Raw genomic sequence first — 27,469 nt, 5'->3', positions numbered from 1 at the left:
CACCTGGGACCATGAGGACTCTGCGGAGAGAGGTTTTATTACAAGATTTTATGGGAAGGACAGAAAGGGAGGCGATATGTTGCAGTGGGAAACAGTCCAGACTTTGGCCTGAGACAAGACGTGAGTTAAATCCTAGCTCTTCCCTTGCTTTATTAGTAGGTATGACTATTTCATCTTGTCCTCTTCATCTGTAAAATGAGGTTAATAATAACCTCCTGCTTTTTGGGGGGGTTGAGAAATAGGTATATTGTATGGAAGGTATTTACCAAGTGCTTTAGTAAAGCATAGAATGTATAGCCTATATGTGAAGCCTTTTTTTAAAGTTTTTAAAAAATTAAAAAACTTTTTTTTAAAAAATAATGTTTATTTATTTTTGAGATACAGAGAGACAGAGCACAAGTCGGGGAGGGGCAGAGAGAGAGGGAGACGCAGAATCCGAAATAGGCTCCAGGCTCTCAGCTGTCAGCACAGAGCCTGATGTGGGGCTCGAACTCACGAACCACGAGTTCATGACCCGAGCCAGAGTCAGACGCCCAACTGACTGAGCCACCCGGCGGCGCCCCTTAAAGTATTTTTGATTTGGTGAAACAGCTGTCTTTTTGCCCCACTGCTACTTTTTCCTCATTGGATTGTCTTCTTACTGAGTTGTTAAACCTTTTTTATGTATTCTTGGTACAAATCCTTTGTCAGTGTATTTTTTCAAATATTTTTTCCTTGTTCCAGTTTCTTGATGGTGTCTTTTAAAGTAGCTAATTGGTTTGGAAGTTAGATGAAACAAATACCAGTTTTCCTTTTTGTCCATGTCAGCCCATGGCTTGAATGTGACCTCTGCTTGCTTGCGTCACTTTTTGAAAGCGGAGATGCCATCAGGGGAAATGTCTGGGACAGACAACATGGCTTGAGCAAAAGTAAAGGATTTGGGTAATTCATGTGTTTGGTTTAATCAGCCTCTTAAGAGGGGCACCTGGGTGGCTTAGTCGGTTGACCGTCTGACTTCAGCTTGTGTCAGGATCTCACGGTTTGTGAGTTTGAGCCCCACGTTGGGCTCTGTGCTGACTGCTCAGAGCCTGGAGTCTGCTTTGGGTTCTGTGTCTCTGTCTCTCTTGGCCCCGCCACTGCTCACACTTTGTCTCTTTCTCCCTCAAAAATAACTAAATGTTAAAAAAAAAAAAAAAAAAAAAAAGCATTAAAGCTCTTTAAAAAACAAAAAGTCAGCCTATTAAGAAACAGTGGGGGTGGTATTCCTTTATGCAGGATTCTTTGGTGAGACTGTGATGACCTTTAATGTGTTCTGTTTGATCAGGTTCTGCAGCTGATTCATGAGAGAGACAACATCTGTAAACAGATCCACCTACCAGCCCAGAGTGGAAGCAGCCGTGTATTGGAGGCCATGCGGAGGGGGTCAGACTTGCTTGGGGGAGGGAGCATCCTGCACCTTTCCATGTTTTCTTAAGGACCACAGAGTGTCTAAGAACCAGCATAGTGTATAGCACATAGTAGCTGCTCAGTCAATATTTGTTATGTGAATAAACCCATGGACATTATAACCTGTTTCTATTTACTCCCTAAGTATAGACTAAGGACTGGATCACTCATTTCATTTGTTTAGCATGCTTTTTATTAAGTATTTACTGTGTGGCACACTCTTTGAAATATTAATCCTTTAGCTTTTAACATTAAAGTTTTTTAGGCCAGGGATACCTGGGTGGCTCAGTCATTTAAGCGTCTGACTTAGGCTCAGGTCATGATCTCACGGTTCGTGAGTTTGAGCACCCCATCAGGGTCTGCACTGGTGGTTGGAGCCTGCTTGGGATTCTTTCTCTTCGTCTCTCTCTGCCCCTTCCCCACTTGCGTGTTTGCTCTCTCTGTCAAAATAAATAAATAAACTTAAAAAAAGTTTTTTTAAGTGTTAGAATTTAAACGCATCTCTGGTTCACTTACTTTGGGACTAATACATACTGTAGAGATAAGACTGAAAGGATAAGGTGACAAATGGCAGGCTGCGTGGAACTAGTGCTTTGCTTTGTTTTCCACATTGGCAGTTTTAGAGATCCTTTTTTTTTTTTTTTAAAGTTTATTTATTTTGAGAGAGTGTGTGCGCTCGGGCATGGGATGGACAAAAGGGGAGAGAGAGAGAGAGAGAGAGAGAGAGAGAGAGAGAGAGAGAGAGAGAGAATCCCAAGCAGGCTCCAGGCTCCATGCTGTTAGTGCAGAGCCCCACACAGGGCTTGATATCATGAACTATGAGATCATGACCTGAGCCCAAACCAAGAATCAGACACTTAATCAACTGAGCCACCCAGGTGCCCGTAGAGATCCTCTTAAATATTTAATCTGTCTTCACTTATTAAATCAAAGGCTATTGGGGCGCCCAGGTGGCTCACTCAGTGAAGTGTCCAATTTCAGCTCAGGTCATGATCTCATGTTTTGTGGGTTCAAGCCCCACTTCAGGCTCTATGCTGACAGCTCAGAGCCTGGAGCCTGTTTCAAATTCTGTGTCTTCCTCTCTTTCTGCCCCTCCCCTGCTCGCGCGTGCTCTCTCTCTCTCTCTCTCTCAAAAATAAATAAACCTTAAAAATAAAAGGCTATTTAAAATAATGTATGTTCTTGAACTAAAGAATCATGGGCTCTAGATTAGGTTACACTACAGGATTAGCATCAAAACGACTGTTCTGGATACTTTAACCTACGCTTGTACTGTCCTATGTGGATAAGAAGTGATTATATGTGGTAATGCATAATGTTCTCTTTTTACAGCATTCATGTAAAGAAGATTGGTTCATCTAAGCCTTTTCTTTTTGTTCCTTCTTGCAGATATTCAAGAGAAGCTTATGTGGAGTTAGTTCATCATATCAGAGAATCTATTCCAGGTACATTTAAGAAATGTATTCTGCTGAGCACATTACTGTACCAGTGACCACAATGCTTTTTTCAGATGCAGGCAATGCCTGTGGTACTACCTTAATGAAAAAAAGGGACTACCTTTTATACTTCGGTTCCTATTCTTCATTTTTCTCTTTCTTTTATTTTACTCTTTTTTGGTTTTTTAATGGCTTGGTCTTGCTAGATATACTCAAAGGTGTCAGCTTGTGGCCTCAATGCTAAAGAGATTTCTCTCTCTTTTTTTAATTTATTTTTATTTTATTAAAATTTTTTTTAAAATGTTTATTTATTTTTGAGAGAGAGTGAGCAGGGGAGGGTCAGAGGGAGAGGGAGACAGAATCCCAAGCAGGCTCCGGGCTATCAGCACAAAGCCTGATGTGGGGCTTGAACCCATGAACTGTGAGATCATGACCTGAGCCTAAACCAAGAATCAGACACTTAACCGAGCCACCCAGGCGCTCCTATTTGTTTATTTTGAGAGAGAGAGACCATGTGCAAGCAGGGGAAGGAGAGAAAGAGAGACTCCCAAGCAAGGCTGCATACTGTCAGGACAGAGCCCAGTGCGGGGCTCGATCTTACGAACCGTGAGATCACGACCTGAGCCGAAATCATGAGTCTGACGCCAACCAACTGAACCACCCAGATCTCTCAGAGATTTCTTTTCTACAGTATTTGTGTTTCTGAACATATGGGAGAGACCTTGTTCCTTCTTTGTTAGCTGGCAGGTATGGTCTACATTAGTTCTGATTTGGGGACAGTTGATATCTTTAAAACTGTCCTTAGAGGTAATTCCTTTCCTATGATCATAACTTCTTTTTCTCTTTTCCCTTCTAATAGAATTACTTTGTAGTAGTCTTTTAATTTAGATTTGGTTGACAATGTCTACATTTGTTTCTAAGTTTCTAATTATTGTTAACTTGTATTATGCATAAATACTTTTCATTTTGGAGGGGCAGGATAGCGTGGAGGCTTTCTGGGCTGCAGTTTCCTCATCTATCAAATAAAGTTAATAAGGGGTGCCTGTCTGCCTCATTCGGTAGAGTAAGTGACTCTTGATCTTGGGGGTGTTGAATTTAAGCCTCATGTGTGGTGTGGAGTTTACTTAAAAAAATAGAGTTGATAGTATGTTATTGGATTGTTGGAATAATTAAATATATTAAATAGGAAAATATAGCACTTAGTACTGTTTAGTAACTAGTAGTTATTGTTTATATGGTCTTTTAAAAAAATTTTTTTTAAAATTTATTCATTTATTTTGAGAGAGAGACAGCGTGAGCAGGAGAGGGGAAGAGAGAGAGAGGCCCAAGCAGGCTCTGCACTGTCGGAGCCTGATGCAAGGCTCGAACTCACGAAACCAGGAGATTATGACCTGCACTGAAACGGAGAGTCGGATGCTTAACCGACTGAGCCACCCAGGTTCCCCTCTATGGTCTTAAATAAACTTTGTGTTAAACTAGCTTCAAAAGTATATGTTTATATGAGATATTGCAAAGTTTTCACCATTAAAAGCAGGACCAGTTTGAAAATGTGGAGTTCCTGCTGTGTCCCTAAATCCAACATGTGAAGTAAAAATATCTTTTCTTGTGCTGAGGGGAATATAGACTGAGAAGCCAGGCTTTGGCATGGTAACATTCTAGATAAGCAGGCCTTGCTCCATAATGACTGTTCTGTCACTTGCATATGGACTGTCACTTTGTACTCCAGGGAAGGTGTACAATTGCTGTCTCTCTCTCTCTAACCCACAAGTGAAAGGCTTCTCTTAAACGTAAGCTGCAGTGACATGTTGTCTTTTGTCATGTGTTGCAGGTGTGAGCCTCAGCAGCGATTTCATTGCTGGCTTTTGTGGTGAGACAGAGGAAGATCACCTCCAGACGGTGTCTTTGCTTCGGGAAGTTCAGTATAACATGGGCTTCCTCTTTGCCTACAGTATGAGACAGGTCAGCCCTGGGATGAGGGAGAAGCTACTTCTGTGCTGGCACTGACAGAATTCCTGACCGGTGTCTGGTTGACTGTAGACAACTGGCAAGAAAGGAAAGTGGCAGCAGGGCAGTCCTTGAGAAGCTACAAGGATCTTACCACTCATTCTTTTTTATTCTAGTCAGCCTATTTTATATAATTCAGCAACTTGAGATGAAAGTGGATCAGTTGTGACAATATTTGTCTTCATTAAAATATTTTAAATTATGTTTAGATCGTCTAGAATTTTAATATGAAGGGAGGGATGCCATTGTGGAGGGGGGGACGCTGTTCTCTTTATAAGGGTAAAATAATTTCTCAACATGCAGAACGTTTTTGACTTACAGATGTGATTTGTCTTACAGATGCATTTTGTTGCCCTCCTAGCCATCCTCAGCTATTTTTAGTTTTCATTTTTTTAGGCCAAGTGAACCTGCTGATACCACTTTATAGTTTTTCCTGTAACACAGATTTCCAGGAAAACAAAGCAGAAGGATATAAGGAAGGAATGGGAGAGTAATGTGTATTTCTTGCAGAGAGGGGATAGTTCCGTTCTGCTGCCATTTTCTTGATGGTAGGGATGAATTTCCATGGGTCATTCCTCATCCCTCCAGTCAGCTCAGGGGTGTCTTTCCTTGTGTTTGGGCTGGAGGCTGAAGAGGATGGCTGATCAGGAGGGCTGATTGATGAATGATGGAACTCATGATCTTCGCCACCACTGTCATTCAGCTACCATCAGCCAACCTAATTCATGTCTTTTATTTATTTTTTATTTTTTATTAAAAAAAAAAAAAAAATTTTTTTTTAACGTTTATTTTATTTTTTTTTTTTTTAAATTTTTTTTTCAACGTTTTTTATTTATTTTTGGGACAGAGAGAGACAGAGCATGAACGGGGGAGGGGCAGAGAGAGAGGGAGACACAGAATTGGAAACAGGCTCCAGGCTCCGAGCCATCAGCCCAGAGCCTGACGCGGGGCTCGAACTCACGGACCGCGAGATCGTGACCTGGCTGAAGTCGGATGCTTAACCGACTGCGCCACCCAGGCGCCCCTTTAACGTTTATTTTTGAGACAGAGAGAGACAGACCATGAACGGGGGAGGGTCAGAGAGAGGGAGACACAGAATCCGAAACAGGCTCCAGGCTCTGAGCTGTCAGCACAGAGCCTGACGCGGGGCTCAAACTCACGGACCGCGAGATCATGACCTGAGTCGAAGTCGGCTGCCCAACCGACTGAGCCACCCAGGCGCCCCCTAATTCATGTCTTTTAAAGCCCACTGCCTAGTGTTCTATAGGCAGCGTAAGTAGGCCATTGTATATATTTAGGTCTCTTACATAATTATTTCAGAGATGAAGCTTCAGAGTAGATGTTGGGTTCCATTTTGTTACTCTTCCATGGACATAAATATGTAAGATAAATTTTTTGTAATGCTAGAGTTGGGAAATGGGTTTTCATTGTGTGGTGGAAGCATATCTTATGGGCATTGAATACAAGTGTTTACTTTGGGATCTAATTTCTAGGTTAGGATTAAGGTTATAAAGATTGAAGTCGTCTAGTGGATGAGAGCAAGCACTCAAATTTTACCTTTCTCACTTAATAACTGTGTGATCTTGAGAAAGGTCCTTGGTCTTTTCACCTGTGAAATGAGAATAGTGCTTGGTAATGGTAAATGCACAATAGGGGCAAGTTGTTGTTAATAAGACAAAATAGAGTAAACCCATTTGCCATTTTCCTCTGTGGATTTGGTAGTTGTCTCAAAGGCCAGTTGGTTTGAATGTCCACACTTGGATGTATAGGTTTTCCTCTTATTCCATACTTTTATCTAGCTCAGTGGTTCTCCCAACTGTGTTATATAAGCTTGTGTACATAAACCTTTAAAAAAAATAGGTGTATACACACACATATACACACGTGTATGCATGCCATGATTTTAGACAATTTAAAGGCTTTTCAAGGATAAATTTCCTTTTTTTTACAGGTACTTTTTTTTTTTTTTTGAAATTTATTTATTTTTTTGAGAAAGAGAGAGAAAGAGAACCAGTCAGGGAGGGGCAGAGAGAGAGGGAGACAGAGGGTCCGAAGCAGGCTGTGTGTTGTGAGAAGATGACCTGAGCTGAAGTTGGATGGTCAACTGACTGAGCCACCCAGGCGCCCCTAGGATAAATTTCCTTTTAAAAAATGTTTTGGACTAGGTAATATGAGCTCATTTTAAAAAATTCGAAAGTTCGGGGCGCCTGGGTGGCGCAGTCGGTTAAGCGTCCGACTTCAGCCAGGTCACGATCTCGCGGTCCGTGAGTTCGAGCCCCGCGTCAGGCTCTGGGCTGATGGCTCGGAGCCTGGAGCCTGTTTCCGATTCTGTGTCTCCCTCTCTCTCTGCCCCTCCCCCGTTCATGCTCTGTCTCTCTCTGTCCCAAAAATAAATAAAAAACGTTGAAAAAAAAAAAAAATTTAAAAAAAAAAAAAAATAAAAAATTCGAAAGTTCAAAATAGTATGCAATGAAAAGTTCTTGTTCTTCCTTCTTCCTAGGTTGCCTGGTTTTTCATTTCCTTCCCTGAAGGCCATCACTCTTAGGAATTTCTTCTGTAAACTTCCAGAGATATTTCATGTATTTATAAACATATTTATATGTTGATCTGTACCTTATTTTGTTTTAAGAGTATGTTTTGGAAAACAATCATACCAATACATATGGAATTATCACAGTCTTTTTACAGTAGTGCAATATTCTGTTGTGTGGATAAAGTATAATTCATTTACTAACAGCCTATTGGTAAACGTTTAGGTTGCTTTGCATCTTGTGTCTTATCTATAAACAGTGCTGCTGAGTAACCTGGTACATGAGTTATTTAGTATATGTTACATTTGTCTAAAGCTTATATTTGTATCCTATAAATACATCAAGAACAATTTTGAATCTACAATTTTCATGTGCTACATTTAGAATTTAACCCTTAGAAAAATGTGACTTTATTGCATAGTAAACTTCTTGTCTTAGAATGCCCTTAGAGCTAGAGAACCCTCCTGGTGTGGCTTGGGTTCTTGTACATGTGTCTGTAACTTACAAGTGGAATGAACCTGGTCCTCTGTACCTTAAGAGTGGATTCAGTGGGGGGGGAAAAAAGGATTCTATGAGTCCTTGGTGACCTCCATCTCTCTCTTTATTTTTATAGAAGACCAGGGCATATCACAGGCTGAAAGATGATGTTCCAGAAGAGGTGAAATTAAGGCGTTTGGAGGAACTTATTACTGTCTTTCGAGAAGAAGCAACAAAAGCCAACATGGCCTCTGTGGGTTGTACCCAGCTAGTGCTGGTGGAGGGGGTAAGGTCATATGTATATACATATATATTTTTGTGTTTTGTTTTTTAAAGTTTAGTTTTGAGAGAGAAAGAGAGAAAGAAAGAGTGCATGCAGGGGAGTGGCAGAAAGAGAGAGGGAGAGAGAATCCCAAGCAGGCTCCATGCTGTCAGTGCAGGGCCGGATGCTGAGCTTGAACCATGGCCTGAGCCCAGATCAAGAGGCACACCAGTGTTTTTTTGTGTTTTAAAACACAATATGTCTCCCTTTTATTTAGATCATCTTTTATCAGAGTTTTTGTAATTTTCAGTGTACAGGTCCTATATGTATGTATTGTGTTAGATTTATACTTAAGTGTCTTTTTTTTTTTTAAGCTATTTGCTCCAATAGCAAATAGTTAGTTGCTATTGTATTTTTAATTTCAGATGTTCATTATATTGTACAGAAATAATTGAATTTTGTATGTTTATCTTGTATTCTCTGACCTTGTTGAACTCAATAGTTCTAGGAGTTGTTTTGGCAGTTTCTTTGGGATTTTCTACATAGGTGATCATGTTTTTATGTTTTTTTTTCCTTCCTGACATTCCAAGCTTCCTTCTTTTATCTTTTCCTGTCTGTTTAGACAGCTTTTAGACACTCTGGCAGCAGATTCTCTGTTTTTCTTCATCTTAGAATGTCTTGATTTTTCCTTCATTCTGTTTTTTTTTTTTTTTTTTTTTATGTTTATTTTTGAGAAAGAGTGAGAGAGTGTGGGGGAGGGACAGAAAGAGAGAGGGGGACAGAGGATCAAAGCGGGCTGTGTGCTAACAGTAGAGATGTGGGACTCAAACTCATGAACCATGAGATCATGACCCGAGCTGAAGTTGGCCACTTAACCGACTGAGCCACCCGGGCACCTCTCTCCTTCATTCTTTTTTTTTTTTTTTTTTTTAATTTTTTTTTTTCAACGTTTTTTATTTATTTTTGGGACAGAGAGAGACAGAGCATGAACGGGGGAGGGGCAGAGAGAGAGGGAGACACAGAATCGGAAACAGGCTCCAGGCTCCGAGCCATCAGCCCAGAGCCTGACGCGGGGCTCGAACTCACGGACCGCGAGATCGTGACCTGGCTGAAGTCGGACGCTTAACTGACTGCGCCACCCAGGCGCCCCATCATAAATGTTCTTTTATGGTTGGTTCAAATCATGGAATCATGCTGTCTTTTTAAAAATTTATTATAAAACAATTATAAGCTTACAGAAAAGTTGCAATACAGTACCAAGAATTTTTTTTCCTTGACTCATTTGAGAGTTAGTTGCTGACCTGATGATGCCCTCACCTCCCCTCTAATACTGTAATATATATCTCTCTCTTATAAATAGGGACATTCTCCTACATAACTATAGTGCAACCACCAGATCAGGAAATTTACCTTGTTAGATTTCTGCAATCCAGTCCCCCAACCCTGTTTAAGTTTCTCCAGTTGTCACAGAACTGCCCTTTATAGGAAAAAAGAGTTTGTTCAGTATCATATGTTGCATTAATTTCATGTCTGTCTGGTCTCCTTCAGTCTAGAAAAGTTCCTCAGTCTTTCTTTGACTTTCACAATCTTGACACTTGATGATTACAAGCCAGTTATTTATTTACTTAAGTTTTTAAATTTATTTTGAGAGAGCGAGAATGTGTTTGCTCACATGAGCAGAGGAGGGGCAGAGAGAGAGGGAGAGAGAGAATCCCAAGCAAGCTCTGTATTGTCAGCATGGAGCCCAATGTGGGGCCTAAACTCACGAACTATGAGATGATGTCCTGAGCTGAAATCAAGAGTTTGACGCTTAACCCACTGAGGCACCCGGGTGCCCCTATAGGCCAGTTATTTTGTAGAATATTCCTTAATTTGAGTTTGTCTGAAGTTTCCCTGTGATAAGATTGAGGTTATGTATTTTTAGGCCGGAATGTTAGAGAAATGTGTTCTTATTTGTGTCCTGGGTGGTGTACGGTTTTGCTGGTCTCCTTACTGGTGATGTTAATTTTAAGCATCTCGTTTTGAACGTTTTGTTAAGGTTGTGTCTGCTAGGCTTGTTGACTGTAAAGGTACTCATCTCCCTTTTGTAACTAGTAAGTGTTTTGTAGGGAGATAGTGGGAAATCTTTTTAAATCTTACCTGACTGCCGTTTCCCTAAAGTAGTAATTAGTTTAAGAACTAAACTCCTTCCTCTGTCTTTGGTTACTAAAGAATATAGCATGACGTTGGAGCTTAATTTTCTAAGAACAGATTACCTTTTGGATTGTCTCTGGCCAATTGTTTTAACCCCAGAAAGGGCATCACCTAGCATGTATAATGTAAGACCCTTAAAATAATATACTCCTATCCTTTTTTCCCCTTTTGTGCTATCGTTGTCATAGATTTTTACTTCTGTGTCCCAAAACACGTTGATATTTTTGCTTTGAATAATCAACTGTAGAGCCCCCGTCAGTGTTCACAGTCCATCAGTCAGGAGGCAGGGCAGTGGTTCAGGGCTGCACACTCCTCTGGCGCGGGTACGCTGTGAGAGGCCCACAGAGAAGGGCCCGCCATCAGTCCATCACCGTGTACAATACTCAGTTGCTTTAAAAAAAAAACTTTTTTAAAAACAAGAAAAAACTCTTTCCTGTGTCCCCACTTAATTATTGCTTCTGTCGTTCTGCATTCCTTGTGTACATTCAGGTTTCTGTCTGGTATCATTATCTTTATGCTTGACAAACTTCTTTGAACATTTCTTGTAATGCAGATCTTTTTGTGATGAATCCTCTGAGCTGTCGTTTGTCTGAAAAAAATGTCTTTTCACTTTAAAAAATATTTTTTCATTAGGTATGAAATTTTAAGTTGATGTTTTAAAGGTATCATTCTGTTGTTTTCTGGCTTACTTGGTTCTGACAAGAAGTTTGGAATCATCCTTATCTTTCTTCCTGTGTACATAAATTCCTTTTTTCTCTGGGTGGTTTTTAAAGATATTTACTTTATTACTGGTTTTAGAAATTTGATGTGTCTTGGCATGGCTTTCTTTGTGTTTATCCCTTTGTGTTTTCTTTGGGATTTGTTGAGGCTTCTTAGTTTGTGAATTTATAATTTTCATCAAATTTGGAAAATTTTCATCTATTTTCTTTCAGATATATATCTTTTTAAGTTTATTTATTTATTTTGAGAGGGGAGGGGGAGCAGAGAGAGAGAGGGAGAAAGAGAATCCCAAGCAGGCTCTGTGCTGTCAGGGCAGAGCCTGACGTGGGGCTTGATCCCACAAACCATGAGATCGTGACCTGAGTCGAAACCAAGAGTCGAATGCTTAACCAGCTGAGCCACCCAGGTGCTCCTTCAGATATTTTTTCTGTACTCCTCCTGCTTCCTGCCACCCACCCCCACTGCTTCTCCTCTCCTTCCATGACTCCAGTTACATATATGGCCAACCACTTATAAAAAGGTTTTTCTGTAGGTCATTGAGGTTGTTCATTTTTTTCTGCTTTTTATACCTCTGTGCTTTGTTTTGGATAGTTTCTTTGGCTCTGTCTTCAGGTTCACTATTTTTTCCTTGGGCAGTGTGTAATCTGCTATTACCTATTGAATTTTTAATTTTAGGTATTGTATTTTTGGTCTGTATAAGGTCCATTTAGTTCTTTTCAAATACCTTCTATTTGTCTCCTGTATTCTTGTTTTCCTTTGAAACTTAATTTCCTTTGAATGTAATCATAAAAACTGGTTTATTATTTTTGTGATAATTCCATCATTGCTATCATTTCTTGGTCTGTTTCTTTTGATAAACTTTTCTCCTATTATAGGTAACATTTTTTGCTTCTGGGCATAGCCACTGATTTTTGATGGGACATTTAACATCGTGATACTAATTTTTAAGGTCTGGATTTTGTGTTGGGCTTTGTTCTGATAGGTCATTATGTTACCTGCAGTTCAGTTTGATCCTGTCAGGGCTCGATTTCAGGTTTTGTTAGGAAAGCTTTTTTATCCCAAGAATAGTTTAGCCTCATTGCTAAGGGGTGGCTTTCTGGAATTAGTACTGCATGTCCCAAGGAATCAATGAGGACTGTCATTAATTGTGATTGTGATAAGTTGTGATTCCCAGCCCTGCATGAGCTCTGGAAACACATCTGCTGACAGTTCCCCGGTTACTTTTTTTGCCTGACTTTGTGGAGTTTCACTGTGATAAACATTCAGCAAAGACTCAAGGGATCCCTGTGCATGTTTCTATAGCTCTTTTTCTGCTTAGCTCCCTCGTCTTCAGAACTTGCTCCACAATTCCTATCTATTGCAGGCTCCCTGAACTCTGATGTCTTTTTCCTAAATCCAGAGAGAACCACTATGGTGTGCCTCAAGATCTTCCTGCCTGCTTGGCATGCCCTGGTCTGACACATGCCTTCTGGCAAAACACAAGGGTGATTGGAGGGCTCATCTCATTTGTTTTCCTTTTCTTGGCTTCACAGTCTTGCACAGTCTGTTGTTCAGTATCTGAAAATAGCGATTTCATATATTTTGTCCAGTTTCTGTTTAAGGCCAGAGAATAAATTTGATTCTTGACATTTCATCATGGCTGGAAGAGAAAAACTTGTATATATTCTAGAAGTTAATACCATCATACTGGTTTTGTTATTGTCCTGACCCTGTCTTCTGTATGTTGTGATGGAGACTCTGGCTTCATGTCTGCCTGTTCATTACAGCAAGTAACCTAGGCCAAACAACCCCAGAACATTCCTGAGTGGTTACTATGAGACCGGATAAAGTGAAAGTCAGTTTGTTAAGTGTATCACCCATGTGTTCTTGCTTTTAGGACTATTGGAAGTCCATTCCTAAGGAAGGTAATTCTGCAATGAAAGACTGATTGAGTCATTTATTAACAGATAGTTAGCAAAATTTATGGAGTCTCTCTAGTGTGCCATGCGCTGTCCTTGTTGCTGAGCAGCAGTAAACACATAGTCTTTTTTTTTTAAAGTAATTTCTACATTCAACATGGGGTTCGAACTCAGAACCCCGAGATCAAGAGTTGCATGTTCTACCAACTGAGCCAGCCAGGTGCCCCTTTGTAGTCTTAAGTGATTCCTTGATTAAGGAATGCTCTTCGAGTAAAACCCTTAGGGTTCTGAGACAGAAAAGGTATAATTTCTGCCGTCTGAGAACTGATAACTGTAACAGATTCATAAACTCTCTTCTGTTCCTTTTGCAGCACAGTAAACGCTCTGCCACTGACCTGTGTGGCCGGAATGATGGAAACCTTAAAGTGATCTTCCCTAATGTAGAGATGGAGGATGTTTCTAACTCAGGGGTCAGGGTTAGAGCTCAGCCTGGGGACTATGTGCTGGTGAAGGTAAGGTGTCCTTTTGGGCTTTTGGCCTGCATTGTGAGATGGATGCTGGGTTGAATAATTTGGGGGAGTGAAATTTCTTCCAGGAGAAATTTTTTTTTGTGTGTGAGAGAGTGCAAGTGAGCGAGGGGCAGAAAGAGAGAAAGAGAATCCCAGGAGGGAGAGAGAGAGGGAGAGAGAGAGAGAGAGAAAGAAGCAGGGCTCACCCGAAGCAGGGCTGGAACTCATGAACTGTGTGATCATGACCTGAACCAAAGTCAGATGCCTAACTGAGCCATGCAGGCACTCCCAGGAGAAATTCTTTAGTAAAATAAAAATCTCTTCTCAGTCTGAACATCGAAAGGGCACCTTGAGTTGAATTTAAAAAAAAAAATAATTTTTTTAATGTTTTTTTATTTATTTTTGAGACAGAGCATGAGCAGGGGAGGGGCAGAGAGAGAGGGAGACACAGAATCCAAAGCAGGCTCCAGGCTCTGAGCAAGCTGTTGGCACAGAGCCGGATGTGGAGCTCGAACCCATGAACCATGAGATCATGACCCGAGCTGAAGTCGGATGCTCAACTGACTGAGCCACCCAGGCGCCCTTGGAATGAATTCGTTACTACACCTTTCTTCTTTTCAAGCCCTTCCCATCCCAGTAAATGGCACACTCAGTTGCTCAAGCCAAAAATATAGGATATGTCCTAGATACTCAACTTTCCCGTACATCTGTTTCAGCTCACTTCTGGAATATATCTTAGACCTACCCATTTCTTTCCATCTCCAAGCCACCATCATTTCTTGGCTGGGAGATTTCAGTAGGCTTCTTATGATTTTTTGCTTCTGTATTTTAAAGATGAATTATTTTATTGAAGCATGTCATAAATGTAGAAAATTGCCCATATTATACACTTGATGAATTATCACAAAGTGACCCTATCCATGTAACTACCACCCAGATCAAGAAATAGAATATTTTCAGAACTTCAGAGACCCTCGTGTTCCTACTAGTTACTTCTCTTCCCTACATTCTAATTTCTGATACCATTGTTCAGCTTTGCCTATTTTTTTTTCATTTTTAAAAAATATTTATTTATTTTTGGGAGACAGTACAAGCAGGGGAGGGGCAGAGGGAGAAGGAGACACAGAATTTGAAGCAGGCTCCAGGCTCTGTCTGAGCTCCGAGCTGTCAGCACAGAGGCTGATGCAAGGCTTGAACCGATGAAGCGTGGGATCATGACCTGGGCCAAAGTTGGACGTTTAACCAACTGAGCTGCCCAGACGCCCCTGCCTATTTTTAATTGTTATAAAATTGAATCATACAGCATGTAGTTTTGGTGCTTGTCTTCTTTTCCTCAGTCTTATGTTGTGCAGTACATTTGTGATTATATATATCCATGTTGTATGAATGTACCCACAATTTGCTTATGCATTGTAATGTTGATGGTCATTTTGGTTGTTTCCATTTTAGAGCTGTTATGAATCGAATTGCTGAGAATATTTCTGTACATGTGTTTTTGTGCACATATGTATTCATTTCTATTGGGTATATGGCTTAGAATTGCTGGGTCATAGGGTGTATGATAGAACTAGCTAAAAGTAATTGTACCCTATTGCACTCCCACCAGCAGTGCATGAGAATTCCTAAGGCTTTAGATTCCCCACTTCCATTCTTTTTTTTTTTTTTTTTAATTTTTTTTAATGTTTATTTTATTTTTAAGAGAGAGACAGAGACAGAGTATGAGACAGAGTGCACGAGCAGGGGAGGGGCAGTGAGCCCCTCTGAGCACACTCGGTTGCTCAAGCCAAAAATACAAGCCCAATGTGGGGCTCGAACTCACAAACCTTGAGACCATGACCTGAGCCAAACTTGGATGGTCAACCACTGAGCCACCCAGGCTCCCCTCCCCACTTGCATTCTTGCCCTCCTCTAGTCTGTCTGCACTATGGTAGTCATGGTTGCTAGGGTCTTTCTAAGTCAGATCACTCATTCCTCTGCTTAAGCCCTCTAGTGGCTTCTCATCGGAGCCAGCATGAAATGCACCATGTCCAAGGCTTTATATGATCTGTCCTACCCACCTTTCTAACCTCATGTCCCTTCCACTCTTCTTACTCCTCTCTTCTCCAGCCTTGGTGTCCTCTTTTTTGCCCTTCAGACCAAGTTCTAGTGAGAGGCTTTGCACATGTTGTGTTGTTTGGGAGACTCTTGATTTTTACATGACTGCCATCTTTTTAACTTTCAGTTTCTCTCTGAACTGTCACCTCCTTGAGAGGCCTTCTCCTTAGGGAAGCTAAAGCAGGTTCCCTCTGCTTGCTCTTGTCATTATTTATTACATTAGCCCATTTTATCATCATAACACTTTTCAGTGCCTGTTGTCATCTTTGTTTACATATTTGTTTTCAGTCTTCTCTTGAAATCTCCTTTGGGGCCACATGCATTCAGCTCCCAGGGAGGAAAAACAGCTTTTCTCACCAAATTTGGGCCATAAATATCTTAAGGAAGAATTTGACTGGTAAGCCTGGATCAAAGCTTGTCCCTGGGGTTAGTTAGGAGGACAGGATCTGTGATGGGCAGCCCACACCAGAAACTCATGGTTGGTGCTGGAGAAGAGCCATCTATCTCCCAAGAAAAAAGGGAGAAGTAGCAGTTTGGACCTGAACTAATTTAGGCTTCTTCAATGATACATATTACCATTGCATTAGATGTTAGATATCTCTTCCTTCCAGGATTGGGGGCACATGGGAACCATGCAGTCTCTGTTGGCCTGACACCACCTCCATTAGATCTCTATTGGTGGCCTCTCCTCTGGAGGCTCCGCATTAAGTCTCTCAAGTGCAGTCCTGCTTACTTTGTCTTCTCCTGACTGATTTTCTTTCAGATTACGTCCACCAGTTCTCAGACACTTAAAGGACATGTTCTCTGCAGGACCACCCTGAAGGACTCCTCAGCATATTGCTGACCTGAGTGGATGGCCTTAGAGTTGACATGGGCTGTCCTTCCTGACAGGAAGGGAGATAGGACTGGTCACTAAAGAAAGAGGTAATGACGCTCTGGAGACAAGCTGCAAGTGGTGAAGCAACTTCATGTCAAATGGCAAATGTGTCTCTTTGCTGTTATGTGAACAGCTCTTATAGTCATTAAATTTACCGCAAGTAAAGTGGTTCCTTTGTTTCTCTTCTTTTACTTCACTTTTGTCTTGGTTAGTGTTTCTGGGATTTTCCCTACAGTCTGTTCTGTGTTAAGTGTTTTCCAACCCAGTTCTTGCTGTGGATACTGCTAACCTCTCTGATTTTGTACCCTGGACCCTAGGAGTTAGAGACTGAAGGAGGGGAAGATGGAGGGAACTCTTCAGGAAAAACTGCTCTAGATCTTTCTAATATTTCGGTTTAATGAATTGACTCAGTGCCTATGTCCTTACTTTATTCTCATATTTTACCTGAGGATTTCCCTCATGGACCTTTTTTTTCTGCCTGTCAGTTCATTCTTTGCCCTTAGGTCTGGCATCACTTGGGTTGTTTTTGTTTTCTGATTTTTTATATTATGATTTTATTTTATTATTTTATTATTTATTTCTTTCTGTTTTTATGTTATTTTATGTTTTTGTTTTAATTCCGTTTAGTTAACTGTTATATATAACTAATATGTTAGTTTCAGGTGTACAATGTAATGAATCAACACTTACATACATTGTTCTGTGTTCATCACGAGTGTACTCCTTAATCTCCATCACCTATTTAATCCATCCCCCTACTGCTTCCCCTCTGGTAGCCATCAGTTCTCTATAATTAAGAGTCTTTTTTTTTTTTTTTTTTTTTTTGATATGTCTCTCTCTTATTTTATTCCCTTTACTTGTTTTGTTCCTTAAATTCTGCCTATGAATGAAATCATACAGTGTTTGTTTGTATTGGACGTTTGAATTACTGTTCTTGTATTCTTTGGGTAAATACCTAGTAGTATAATTTCTGGATCATAAGGTAGTTATGCTTTTTTAAAGTTTTTATTTATTTATTTTGAGAGAGAAAGCACGAGCAGGGGAGGGGCAGAAAGAGAGGAGAGAGCAAGAATCCCAAGCAGGCTCCACACTGCCAGCATGGAGCCTGATGCAGGGCTCAGACTCCTGAACCATGAGATCATGACCTGATCTGAAGTTGGACGCTTAACCAACTGAGCCACCATGCTCAGGTAGTTATATTTTTAACCCTTTTTTTAAAAGTTTATTTATTTTGGGGCGCCTGGGTGGCGCAGTCGGTTAAGCGTCCGACTTCAGCCAGGTCACGATCTCGCGGTCCGGTCCGTGAGTTCGAGCCCCGCGTCAGGCGCTGGGCTGATGGCTCGGAGCCTGGAGCCCGTTTCCGATTCTGTGTCTCCCTCTCTCTCTGCCCCTCCCCCGTTCATGCTCTGTCTCTCTCTGTCCCAAAAATAAAAATAAAAAACGTTGAAAAAAAGTTTATTTATTTTGAGAGAGAGCACAAGTGGAAGAGCGGCAGAGAGAGAGGGAGAGAGAGAATCCTAAACAGGCTCTGTGCTGTGAACATGGAGCCCGATGTAGGGCTTGATCTCACGAACTGTGAGATCACGACCTGAGCCGAAATCAAGAGTCAGATGATCAACCAACTAAGCCACCCAGGCGCCCCTGTTTTTAACTTTCTGAGGAACCTCCATACTGTTGTCCACAGTGGCTGCACCAGTTTGTATTCCCACCAACAGTACATGAGTGTTCCTTTTTTTCCACATCTTCACCAACACCTGTGTCTTGATTTTAGCCATTCTGACAGTCGTGAGGTGACATTTCATTATAGTTTTGATTTGCATTTCTCTGATGATAAGTGCTGATGAACATCTTGTGTCCATTGGTCATCTGTATGTCTTCTTTGGAAAAATGTCTATTCATGTCTTCTACCCATTTTTTAATTGGATTATTTGTTTTTTTGGGTGTTGAGTTTTATAAATTCTTTATGTATTTTGGATACTAACCCTTTATGTGTATGTCATTTGCAAATACCTTCTTTGATTCTCTAGATTGCCTTTTAGTTTTGTTGATTGTTTTCTTTGCTATGCAGAGGCTTTTTATTTTGATGTAGCCCCAGTAGTTTATTTTTGATTTTGTTTCCCTTGCTTCAGGAGATATATCTAGAAAGAAGTTGCTACAGATGATGTCAAAGAAGACTGCCTGTGTTCTCTTTTAGGATTTTTATGGTTTTGAACCTCACATTTAGGTCTTTTCATCCATTAAAAAAAGCACAGCACAGAGCCTGATGTGGGGCTCAAATACACGAACCATGAGATCATGACTTGAGCCAAAGTCAGATGCTTAACCAACTGAGCCACCAAGGCGCCCCATCATCCATTTTAAATTTATATTTGTGTGTGATGTAAGAAAGTGGTCCAGTTTCATTCTTTTGCATGCTGCTGTCCAGCTTTCCCAGCACCATTTGTTGAAGACACTGTCTTTTTTCCCATTGGACGTTCTTCCTGTTTTGTCAAAGATTAATTGACCGTATAGTTGTGTAGTTGTGGGTTCATTTCTGGATTTCCTGTTCAGTTCTGTTGATCTATATGTCTATTTTTGTGCCAGTACTGTACTGTTTTGATTACTACGGCTTTGTAATATAACTTGAAGCCCAGAACTGTGATGCCTCCAGCTTTGTTTTCTTTTTCAAGGTTGCTTTGGCTATTTGGGTTGGTTGGTGGTTCCCTGCAAATTTTAGGAGTGTTTGTTTTAGCTCCGTAAAAAAAAAATGATGTTGGTGTTTTTTTGCCTTTTGAATTTTTTTTTTCTTTTAGAGTTTGTATAATTTTTTTTATAATTTACATCCAAGTTAATTAGCACATGGTGCAACGATGATTTCAGGAATAGATTCCTTAAGCCTCTTACCCATTTAGCCTATCCCTGCTCCCACAACCCCTCCAGCAACCCTCTGTTTGTACTCTATATTTAAGAGTCTCTTATGTTTTGTCCCTCTCCCTGTTTTTATATTATTTTTGCTTCCCTTCTGTTCATCTGTTTTGTATCTTAAAGTCCTCACATAAGTGAAGTCATATTTGTCTTTCTCTGACTAATTTCGCTTAGCATAATACCCTCCAGTTCTATCCACGTAGTTGTGAATGGCAAGATTTCATTCTTTTTGATTGCCGAGTAATACTCCATTGTATGTATATACCACATCTTCTTTATCCGTTCATCCGTCGATGGACATTTGGGCTCTTTCCATGCTTTGGCTGGTGTTGATAGTGCTGCTATAAACATTGGGGTGCATGTTTCCCTTGGAAACAGCATACCTGTATCCCTTGGATAAATACCTAATAGTGCAATTGCTGGGTTGTAGGGTAGTTCTATTTTTAATTTTTTGAGGAAACTCCATACTATTTTCCAGAATGGCTGCCCCAGTTTGCATTCCCACCAACAATGCAAAAGAGATCCTCTTTCTCCACATCCTCGCCAACATCTGTTGTTGCCTGAGTTGTTAATGTTAGCCATTCTGACAGGTGTGAGGTGGTATTTCATTGTGGTTTTGATTTGTATTTCCCTGATGATGAGTGATATTGAGCATGTTTTCATGCATCAGTTGGCTATCTGGATGTCTTCTTTGGAGAAGTGTCTATTCATGTCTTTTGCCCATTTCTTCACTGGATTATTTGTGTTTTGGGTATTGAGTTTGATAAGTTCTTTATAGATTTTGGATACTAACCCTTTATCTGATATATCGTTTGCAAATATCTTCTCCCATTCTGTCAGTTGCCTTTTAGTTTTGCTGATTGTTTCCTACGCTGTGAAGAAGCTTTTTATTTTGATGAGGTCCCAATAGTTTGTTTTTGCTTTGGTTTTCCTTGCCTCTGGAGATGTGTTGAGTAAGAAGTTGCTGCAGCAGAAGTCAAAGAGGTTTTTGCCTGCTTTCTCCTCGAGGATTTTGATGACTTCTGTCTTAGGTTTAGGTCTTTCATCTATTTTGAGTTTATTTTTGTGTATGGTGTAAGAAAGTGGTCCAGGGTCCTTTTTCTGCATGTCGCTGTCCAGTTTTCCCAGCACCATTTGCTGAAGAGACTGTCTTTATTCCATTGGATATTCTTTCCTGCTTTGTCAAAGATTAGTTGGCCGTATGTTTCTGGGTCCATTTCTGGGTTCTCTGTTCTGTTCCATTGATCTGAGTGTCTGTTTTTGTGCCACTGTTGGTGTTTTGATAGGGATTCCTTATGTATAGAGTGCTTAGGGCAGTAGAGACATTTAACAATCTTTGTTCTTCCAAGCCATGAACATGGAATGTCTTTCCATTTCTTTGTGTCATTCAGTTTCTTTCATCAGTGTTTTACAGTTTTCAGAGTATAGGTCTTTCACCTCTTTGGTTAGGTTTATTTCTAGGTATCTTATATTGTTTTGGTGCATTTGTAAATGGGATTGATTCCTTAATTTCTCTTTCTCCTGCTTTGTTATTGGTGTATAGAAATGCAACAGATTTCTGTATGTTGATTTTGTATCTTGCAACTTTACTGAATGCGTTCATCAGTTCTAGCAGTTTTTTGGTGGAATCTTTGGGGTTTTCTATATAGAGTATCATGTCATCTGCAAATAGTGAGAGTTTTATTTCCTACTGATGTAGATACCTTTATTTCTTCTTGTTGTCTGTTTGCTGTGGCTAGGACTTCCAGAAGTATGTTGAATAAAAGTGGCAAAAATAGATATCCTTGTCTAATTCCTGACTTCAGGGGAAAAGCTCTCAGTTTTTCCCCATTAAGGATGATATTAGCTGTGGGTTTTTCATATATGGCCTTTATTATGTTGAGGTATGTTCCCTCTAAACCTACTTTGTTAATGCTTTAATGCTTTGTGTAATGTACTTTGTCAAATGCTTTTTCTACATCTATTGAAAGGATTACATGGTTCTTAACCTTTCTCTGATTGATCTGATGTGTCATATTGATTGATTTGCAAATAGTCAATCATCCTGGCAGCCCAGGAATAAATTCCACTTGATTGTGATGGATGATTTGCTTCAGGTATTGTTGAATTCAGTTTGCTGGTATTTTGTTGAGAATTTTTGCATCTGTATTCATCAGGGATATTGGCCTGTAGTTCTTTTTTTTTTTTTTTTTTTTTTTAACTTTTTTAATGTTTATTCTTTGAGAGAGAAAGAGAACACGAGCAGGGGAGGAGCAGAGAGAGGGAGACACAAAATCTGAAGCAGGCTCCAGGCTCTGAGCTGTCAGCACAGAGCCCAACACAGGGCTCGAACTCAGGAACCGTGAGATCACAACCTGAGCCGAAGTTGGATGCTTAACCAACTGAGCCGCCCAGGCACCTCTGTAGTTCTCTTTTTTAATGGTGTTTTTATCTGGTTTTGGTTTCAAAGTAATAATGCTGGCCTCATAGAATGAATTTGGATGTTTTCCTTCCTTTTCTGTTTTGGAATGGTTTGAGAAGAATAGGTATTAACTCTTCTTCAAATGTTTGGTAGAATTCACCTATGAAGCCATCTAGTCCAGGGCTTTGGTTTGTTGGGATTTTTGATTACTGGGTCAGTTATTACTTGGAGTTTTTGAAATGTCATTACCTATTAGTAGGCACTGAGCAGTCATTCTTGGACCATTCACTACCAACATTATGTCATTCTGTGGGTATCATGAAAAAAAACCTAAAAGATGTTAACATAGAATATTGGAGTCAAAGTAACTTGAGTAGTTATTCTTTTTTTTTTTTTTTTTAAGTTTATTTTTTTTTATTTTGAGAGAGATAGAGCAGGGAAGGGGCAGAGAGAGAAAAAGGGAAAGAGAGAATCCCAAGCAGGTTCCATGTGCAATCAGCGTGCAGAGCCCGACACAGGGCTCAAATCCTGAAATCGTGAGATCATGACCTAGCTGAATCAAGAGTCAGTTGCTCAACCGACTGAGCCACCCACGTGCCCCTTATTCTTCTGTGCCTTGGTTTTCTCATGTGATGTAAGGCTAAAAAATGCTTATCTCAAATGAAGTTCAATGAGATTATAACTTGTGAAGAGTTTAGCACTGCCTATGAAATAGTGAGTACTTATTACATGGGAATGATCATTGGAAGATTTTGCTTCTAAAAAAGACTGTATATTAGGGTATGTTGAGGCTTTTATTGCATGTCTGGCCATGATCTCATTTAGACCCTTTCCACTCACCTGTGTGACAGCCTTTGGGAACTCTTCCTCAGATGCTGGTTCCGCCCAGGAAGATTGGTTTCTGCTCGTAAGGTCCATTTATGGAGGAAAACATTTGTTATGGCTCTTCACCTCAGTTCTTTATTCAAAAGGCACTTTTTAAAAAGTTTTGAAATTTGAAATTTGACATATTAAGAAGTAAAATATACATACGATAAGTAATTCAAACAATACAATAGGTATCTATAATTGGTCAGCTTCCCTCCTGTCACTTTCTCCTAATCTAGTTCCCTTTTATGAAGGCCAGCACTGTCAGAAGGTAGAGGAGGGACACTAAAGTATCTTCCAAACTGAGAAGGCATTTTGACACTGGAAAGTGAAGCAGGCCACTCTATACAGTTAACACCAAGTTTTATTCAGGGTAATTTACTGATGGGATTGGGCAGGTGACAGTCTAGGTATCACATGGCTATTCTCTGCAAAGCCTGGACTTTAGCCCACAGATTTTATAGAGCGAGGGTTTGTGCAGAAGGCATCGTGATGAGGTCAAAGTGTCTGACACTTAACAGACCTCGTGGTGCCACCTGTGTGCCAGAAAGTGGGGGAAGAAACTGTGTTATCTCTACTAGTTATATAAACAATTTTAGGGAAGACCAGAACCAGCCTTGTCACATTCCAGTCCAGGCATGGATTAACCTCTAAGGGGCCTGGGAACATGCAGCCTTCAGGGAGGTCATCACGCAGACAGGAACAAGATAGGGGCCAAAGATGAAGTCAGTATTGTCAGTACTCCTAAAAGCATTTTTTTCATTTCCTATTAAGTCTTTTCAGAAATAGTCTCTGTATATACAGTAATTAGTGTCTCTTTGTTTTTACACAATGTTTACATATAACACTATTGATAGCTTTATTGAGATAGGTGTAATTAACATACAACTGATATGCACATGTTGAATGTGTACAATTTTTTTAGTGTGTTTATTTTTGAGAGAGTGTGTGTGTGCACGCATGCACGTATGAGCAGGTGAGGGGCAGAGAGAGAGGGAGACAGAGGATCTGAAGAGGACTCTGTGCTGACAGCAGAGAGCCTGATGCATGACTCAAACTCACAAACTGTGAGATCATGACCTGAGCTGAAGTCGGACGTTTAACCGACTGAGCCACCCAGGAGCCCCTGAAAGGGTACAATTTGATAAGTTTTAACGTATACACCCATGAAACCATCCCTAAATCAAGAGAGTATATCCATCACCTCTGAAATGTTCTCCTATTTCTTTGTGGTCCGTCTCTCCAGTGATCCCTTATTCCCAAGCTACCATGGAATTTCTTCCATGTATTTTGACATGTTATATTTTTATTTCCATTAATTTCAAAATACTTTCCAATTTCCCTTTTGATTTCTTCTTTGACCCATGGGTTATTTAGAATAAGGTTCATTTACAGGGTGCCTGGGTGGCTCGGTCGGTTAAGTGTCTGACTTTGGCTCAGGTCATGATCTCACAGTTCATGGGTTTGAGCCCCATGTTGGGCTCTGCGGTGACAGCTCAGAGCCTGGAGCCTGCTTCAGATTCTGTGTCTCCCTCTCTCTCTGCTCTTCCCCCGCTCATGCTCTGTCTCTCTCTCTGTCAAAAATAAATAAACGTGGGGCGCCTGGGTGGCGCAGTCGGTTAAGCGTCCGACTTCAGCCAGGTCACGATCTCGCGGTCCGTGAGTTCGAGCCCCGCGTCAGGCTCTGGGCTGATGGCTCAGAGCCTGGAGCCTGTTTCCGATTCTGTGTCTCCCTCTCTCTCTGGCCCTCCCCCGTTCATGCTATGTCTCTCTCTGTCCCAAAAATAAAAATAAAAAACGTTGAAAAAAAAAATTAAAAAAAAAAAAAAATAAAATAAATAAACGTTAAAAAAAAAAAAAGAATAAGTTTCATTTCCACATAATTGGGGGTTTTCCTGAGATCTTTATGTTGCTGATATGTAATTTAATTCCATTGTGGTCAGAGAATATACTTTGTCTTTAATCATTTGAATTTATTGAGATTTATTTAATAGCTCAGAAGATGATCTGTCTTGGTAAATGTTCACTGTACACTGGAGAAGAATATTCTGTTGTTGGGTGTAGAGTTCTATAAATGTCAGTCAGTTTAGGTTGTTATTCAAGTCTATAATATCCTTGCTTGCTTCTATCCAGTTCTTCTATCAACTGTGGAGAAGAAGGTATTGACATTTTTGAAAATAATTATGTATTTCTCTCTTTTCCCCTTGTAATTCTATCGTTTTTTGCCTCATATATTTTGAAGCTCTATCAATAGGTGAATAAACATCAAGGATTTTTATGTTCCTTTGATTAATTGACTCCTTTATCATTATGAAATGATCTTTTTTTTTTTTTAATTTTTTTCAACGTTTTTTATTTATTTTTGGGACAGAGAGAGACAGAGCATGAACGGGGAAGGGGCAGAGAGAGAGGGAGACACACAGAATTGGAAACAGGCTCCAGGCTCCGAGCCATCAGCCCAGAGCCTGACGCGGGGCTCGAACTCACAGACCGCGAGATCGTGACCTGGCTGAAGTCGGACGCTTAACCGACTGTGCCACCCAGGCGCCCCGAAATGATCTTCTTTATCCTTGGTAATTTTTTTTTTTTTTTAAGATTTTAATCTTACCTAATCTCTACACGCAGTGTGGGGCTCAAATTCACAATCCCAAGGTCAGGAGCTGCACGCTGCCCTGACTGAGCCAGCTAGACACCCCTCCCTGGTAATATTTTTTGCTTTAAAATCTACATTGTCTAATATTACCATAACCACTTTGGCTGATTTCCTCCCTTTCTCCCTTTTTTATTGAGATGTAATTCACATCCCATTAATTTCACCATTTTAAAGTATACGGTTCATTGGTTTTTTGTATATTCATAATTGTGACCATTTTTCATACTTTACTTATTACTGATGACCTTGACAGTTTTGAGGAGAACTGGTCAGATGCTTTATAGAGTGCCCCTCAGTTGGTTTGTCACATGCTTTTCTCATGATTAGACTGTAGTTACATGTTTGGGGGAGGAAGACTACAGAGATAAAGTACCGTTCTCGTCACATCATAAGTGTACATACTGTTAATATGACTTAACACTGTTCATGTTAACCTTGATCACCTGGCTTGAGGTAGTGTTTGTCAAGTTTCTTCATTGCAAAATTGCTCTCCTCCCTTTCCACACTGTGCTCTTGGGACAAATGTCACTGTGCAGCTGAAACTTAACTAGTGGGAAGCTCTGCTCCACCTCCATGAGGGTGAAATAGCTATGTAAACCAGTTAGGGATTTTCTGCAGAGGAGATTGTCTCTTCTCCCCCCATTTATTTACTAAATTTATTTTTATCGGTATAGACTGCTGGATATTCATTTTGTACTTTGGGTTATAATCCAGTACCACTTTATTTTGCCGGTCCCATTGTTTCATCTTGGCAGCTCTTCCAGTTGCCCCTGTAACCCTTTGACATACTCTCATCATTGTGGTTTTCTTGAGCACTTTCTTACTTTCAGTAATTAATAAGATGCTCCGGAGTCATCTTTTATATTTTCTTTCTAGTCCTTTCTAGTCTCTAGAAGTTAGCCATTTCTCCAAGGGGTCCTGATTACTTTTATAGAGAATGGTATTAGAAACCAGCATCTGGGTGGTTAGTTGCTATTGTGGCTGGGAAGGTTTTTGTTTTTGTATGACCTCCCAGCTCTCCTAGAGCTGAGCCTGCTGATTTTTATAGTTCTAGGTCTTAAACTCCTCTGCTGGTAAGAACTCGTGAAATTCAGCCCCTCTGGTTTTCATAGCCAAATATTATTGGGATTTGTCTTCCCAGTCTCCCTGTGTGGATTCCCTGTGCCTGGGATGCCTGGTGTGAGGGTCTGTTTCTCTCCCCTCTCAGCACCCACGCCTTCGTCATCCCTCCCTCCCATGGACAGTCCTGCAGGTCCATTTATCTCTCCACCATTTCTCTTCCCTTCCTACCCTCCTCATTGTGGCCTCTTCTCTGCATTTAGTTGTGGAGAGTCATTCTTCCAAGTCTTCGGGTCATTTTCTGGGTTATTTACACTGATGTGGGTGTTACCTAGTTGTATCTGTGGGATGAGGTAAGCTTAAGGTTCTCCCACTCTGCCATCTTCTCTGGAAGTCTCTGTTTAGTTTCTGTTTAGAAGTCTCTGTTCTATTTTATTTTTTTTAATGTTTATTTTCAGAGAGAGAGAGCATGCGCGTGAGCGCAGCACTCAGATGCCCGAGTGGGTGAGGGGCAGAGAGAGTGGGAGAGAGGGAGAATCCCAAACAGGCTCTGTGCTTTCCGCACAGAGCTCACGAGATTGTGCCCTGAGCTGAAATCAAGAGTCCAGCACCCCACCACCTGAGCCACCTAGGCATCTCTAGAAGTCTTTGTTTCAGATGGAAGTGTGGCATTTAGTACATTCACAGTTTTGTGCAACCTCTGTCTAGTTCCAAAATATTTCCATCACTCCAAAATAAAACCCCATATCCGTTAGGCAGTTATGCTCCTCAGCCACTCCCTGCCTTCCTGGTAACTACCATTTTACATTCTGTTTCTGTGGATTTACCTACTTTAAATATTTCACATATACTGAATTGTACAATATATGATGTTTTGTGCCTGGCTTTGTTCACTGAACATAATCTTTTCAAGGTTGATCCACATTGTAGCATGTATGAATACTTCATTCCTTTTTATGACTGAAGCATATTCCTTTGTGTGTGCATGCATCTGCATGTGAGTGTGTGTATGTGTTACACATTTGTTTATCCATTCATCTATAGATGAACATTTGAACATCTAAAATGTTGAGGGGCGCCTGGGTGGCTCAGTCGGTTGAGCGTCCGACTTCGGCTCAGGTCATGATCTCACGGCTCGTGAGTTCGAGCCCCGCGTCGG

The 27,469-nt window shown here is 40.6% G+C and overlaps 1 protein-coding gene and 1 non-coding gene across 6 annotated transcripts in view; one reads left to right on the top strand and one right to left on the bottom strand.

The window, feature by feature from the left end:
• CDK5RAP1 (CDK5 regulatory subunit associated protein 1) overlaps window positions 1–27,469 on the top strand; it is a 230,485-nt gene that overhangs the window by 18,686 nt on the left and 184,330 nt on the right. For 4 of the 5 annotated variants that reach the window (XR_009248947.1, XR_009248946.1, XR_009248945.1 and 1 more), the window contains exons 9-14: window positions 1,304–1,401; window positions 2,815–2,870; window positions 4,690–4,820; window positions 8,010–8,159; window positions 13,318–13,458; window positions 16,313–16,473. Coding sequence is in view for 1 of the 5 variants with exons in the window: in XM_058685307.1 (XP_058541290.1) it covers window positions 1,304–1,401; window positions 2,815–2,870; window positions 4,690–4,820; window positions 8,010–8,159; window positions 13,318–13,458; window positions 16,313–16,393 (657 nt within the window). In the remaining 4 variants the exon portion in view is untranslated. Of the gene's footprint in view, window positions 1–1,303; window positions 1,402–2,814; window positions 2,871–4,689; window positions 4,821–8,009; window positions 8,160–13,317; window positions 13,459–16,312; window positions 16,592–27,469 lie in introns of those variants that run through there. The other variant, XM_058685307.1, reaches the window with a different exon arrangement.
• LOC131486453 (small nucleolar RNA SNORA42/SNORA80 family) lies at window positions 10,568–10,704 on the bottom strand. The gene has a single exon (XR_009249354.1). It is a non-coding gene; the product is annotated as a small nucleolar RNA SNORA42/SNORA80 family (small nucleolar RNA).

This window comes from Neofelis nebulosa, chromosome 9 (assembly GCF_028018385.1).
Source record: "Neofelis nebulosa isolate mNeoNeb1 chromosome 9, mNeoNeb1.pri, whole genome shotgun sequence".
Classification (NCBI taxonomy): Eukaryota; Metazoa; Chordata; class Mammalia; order Carnivora; family Felidae; genus Neofelis; species Neofelis nebulosa.
This window is presented reverse-complemented; position numbering and strand designations above follow the sequence as displayed.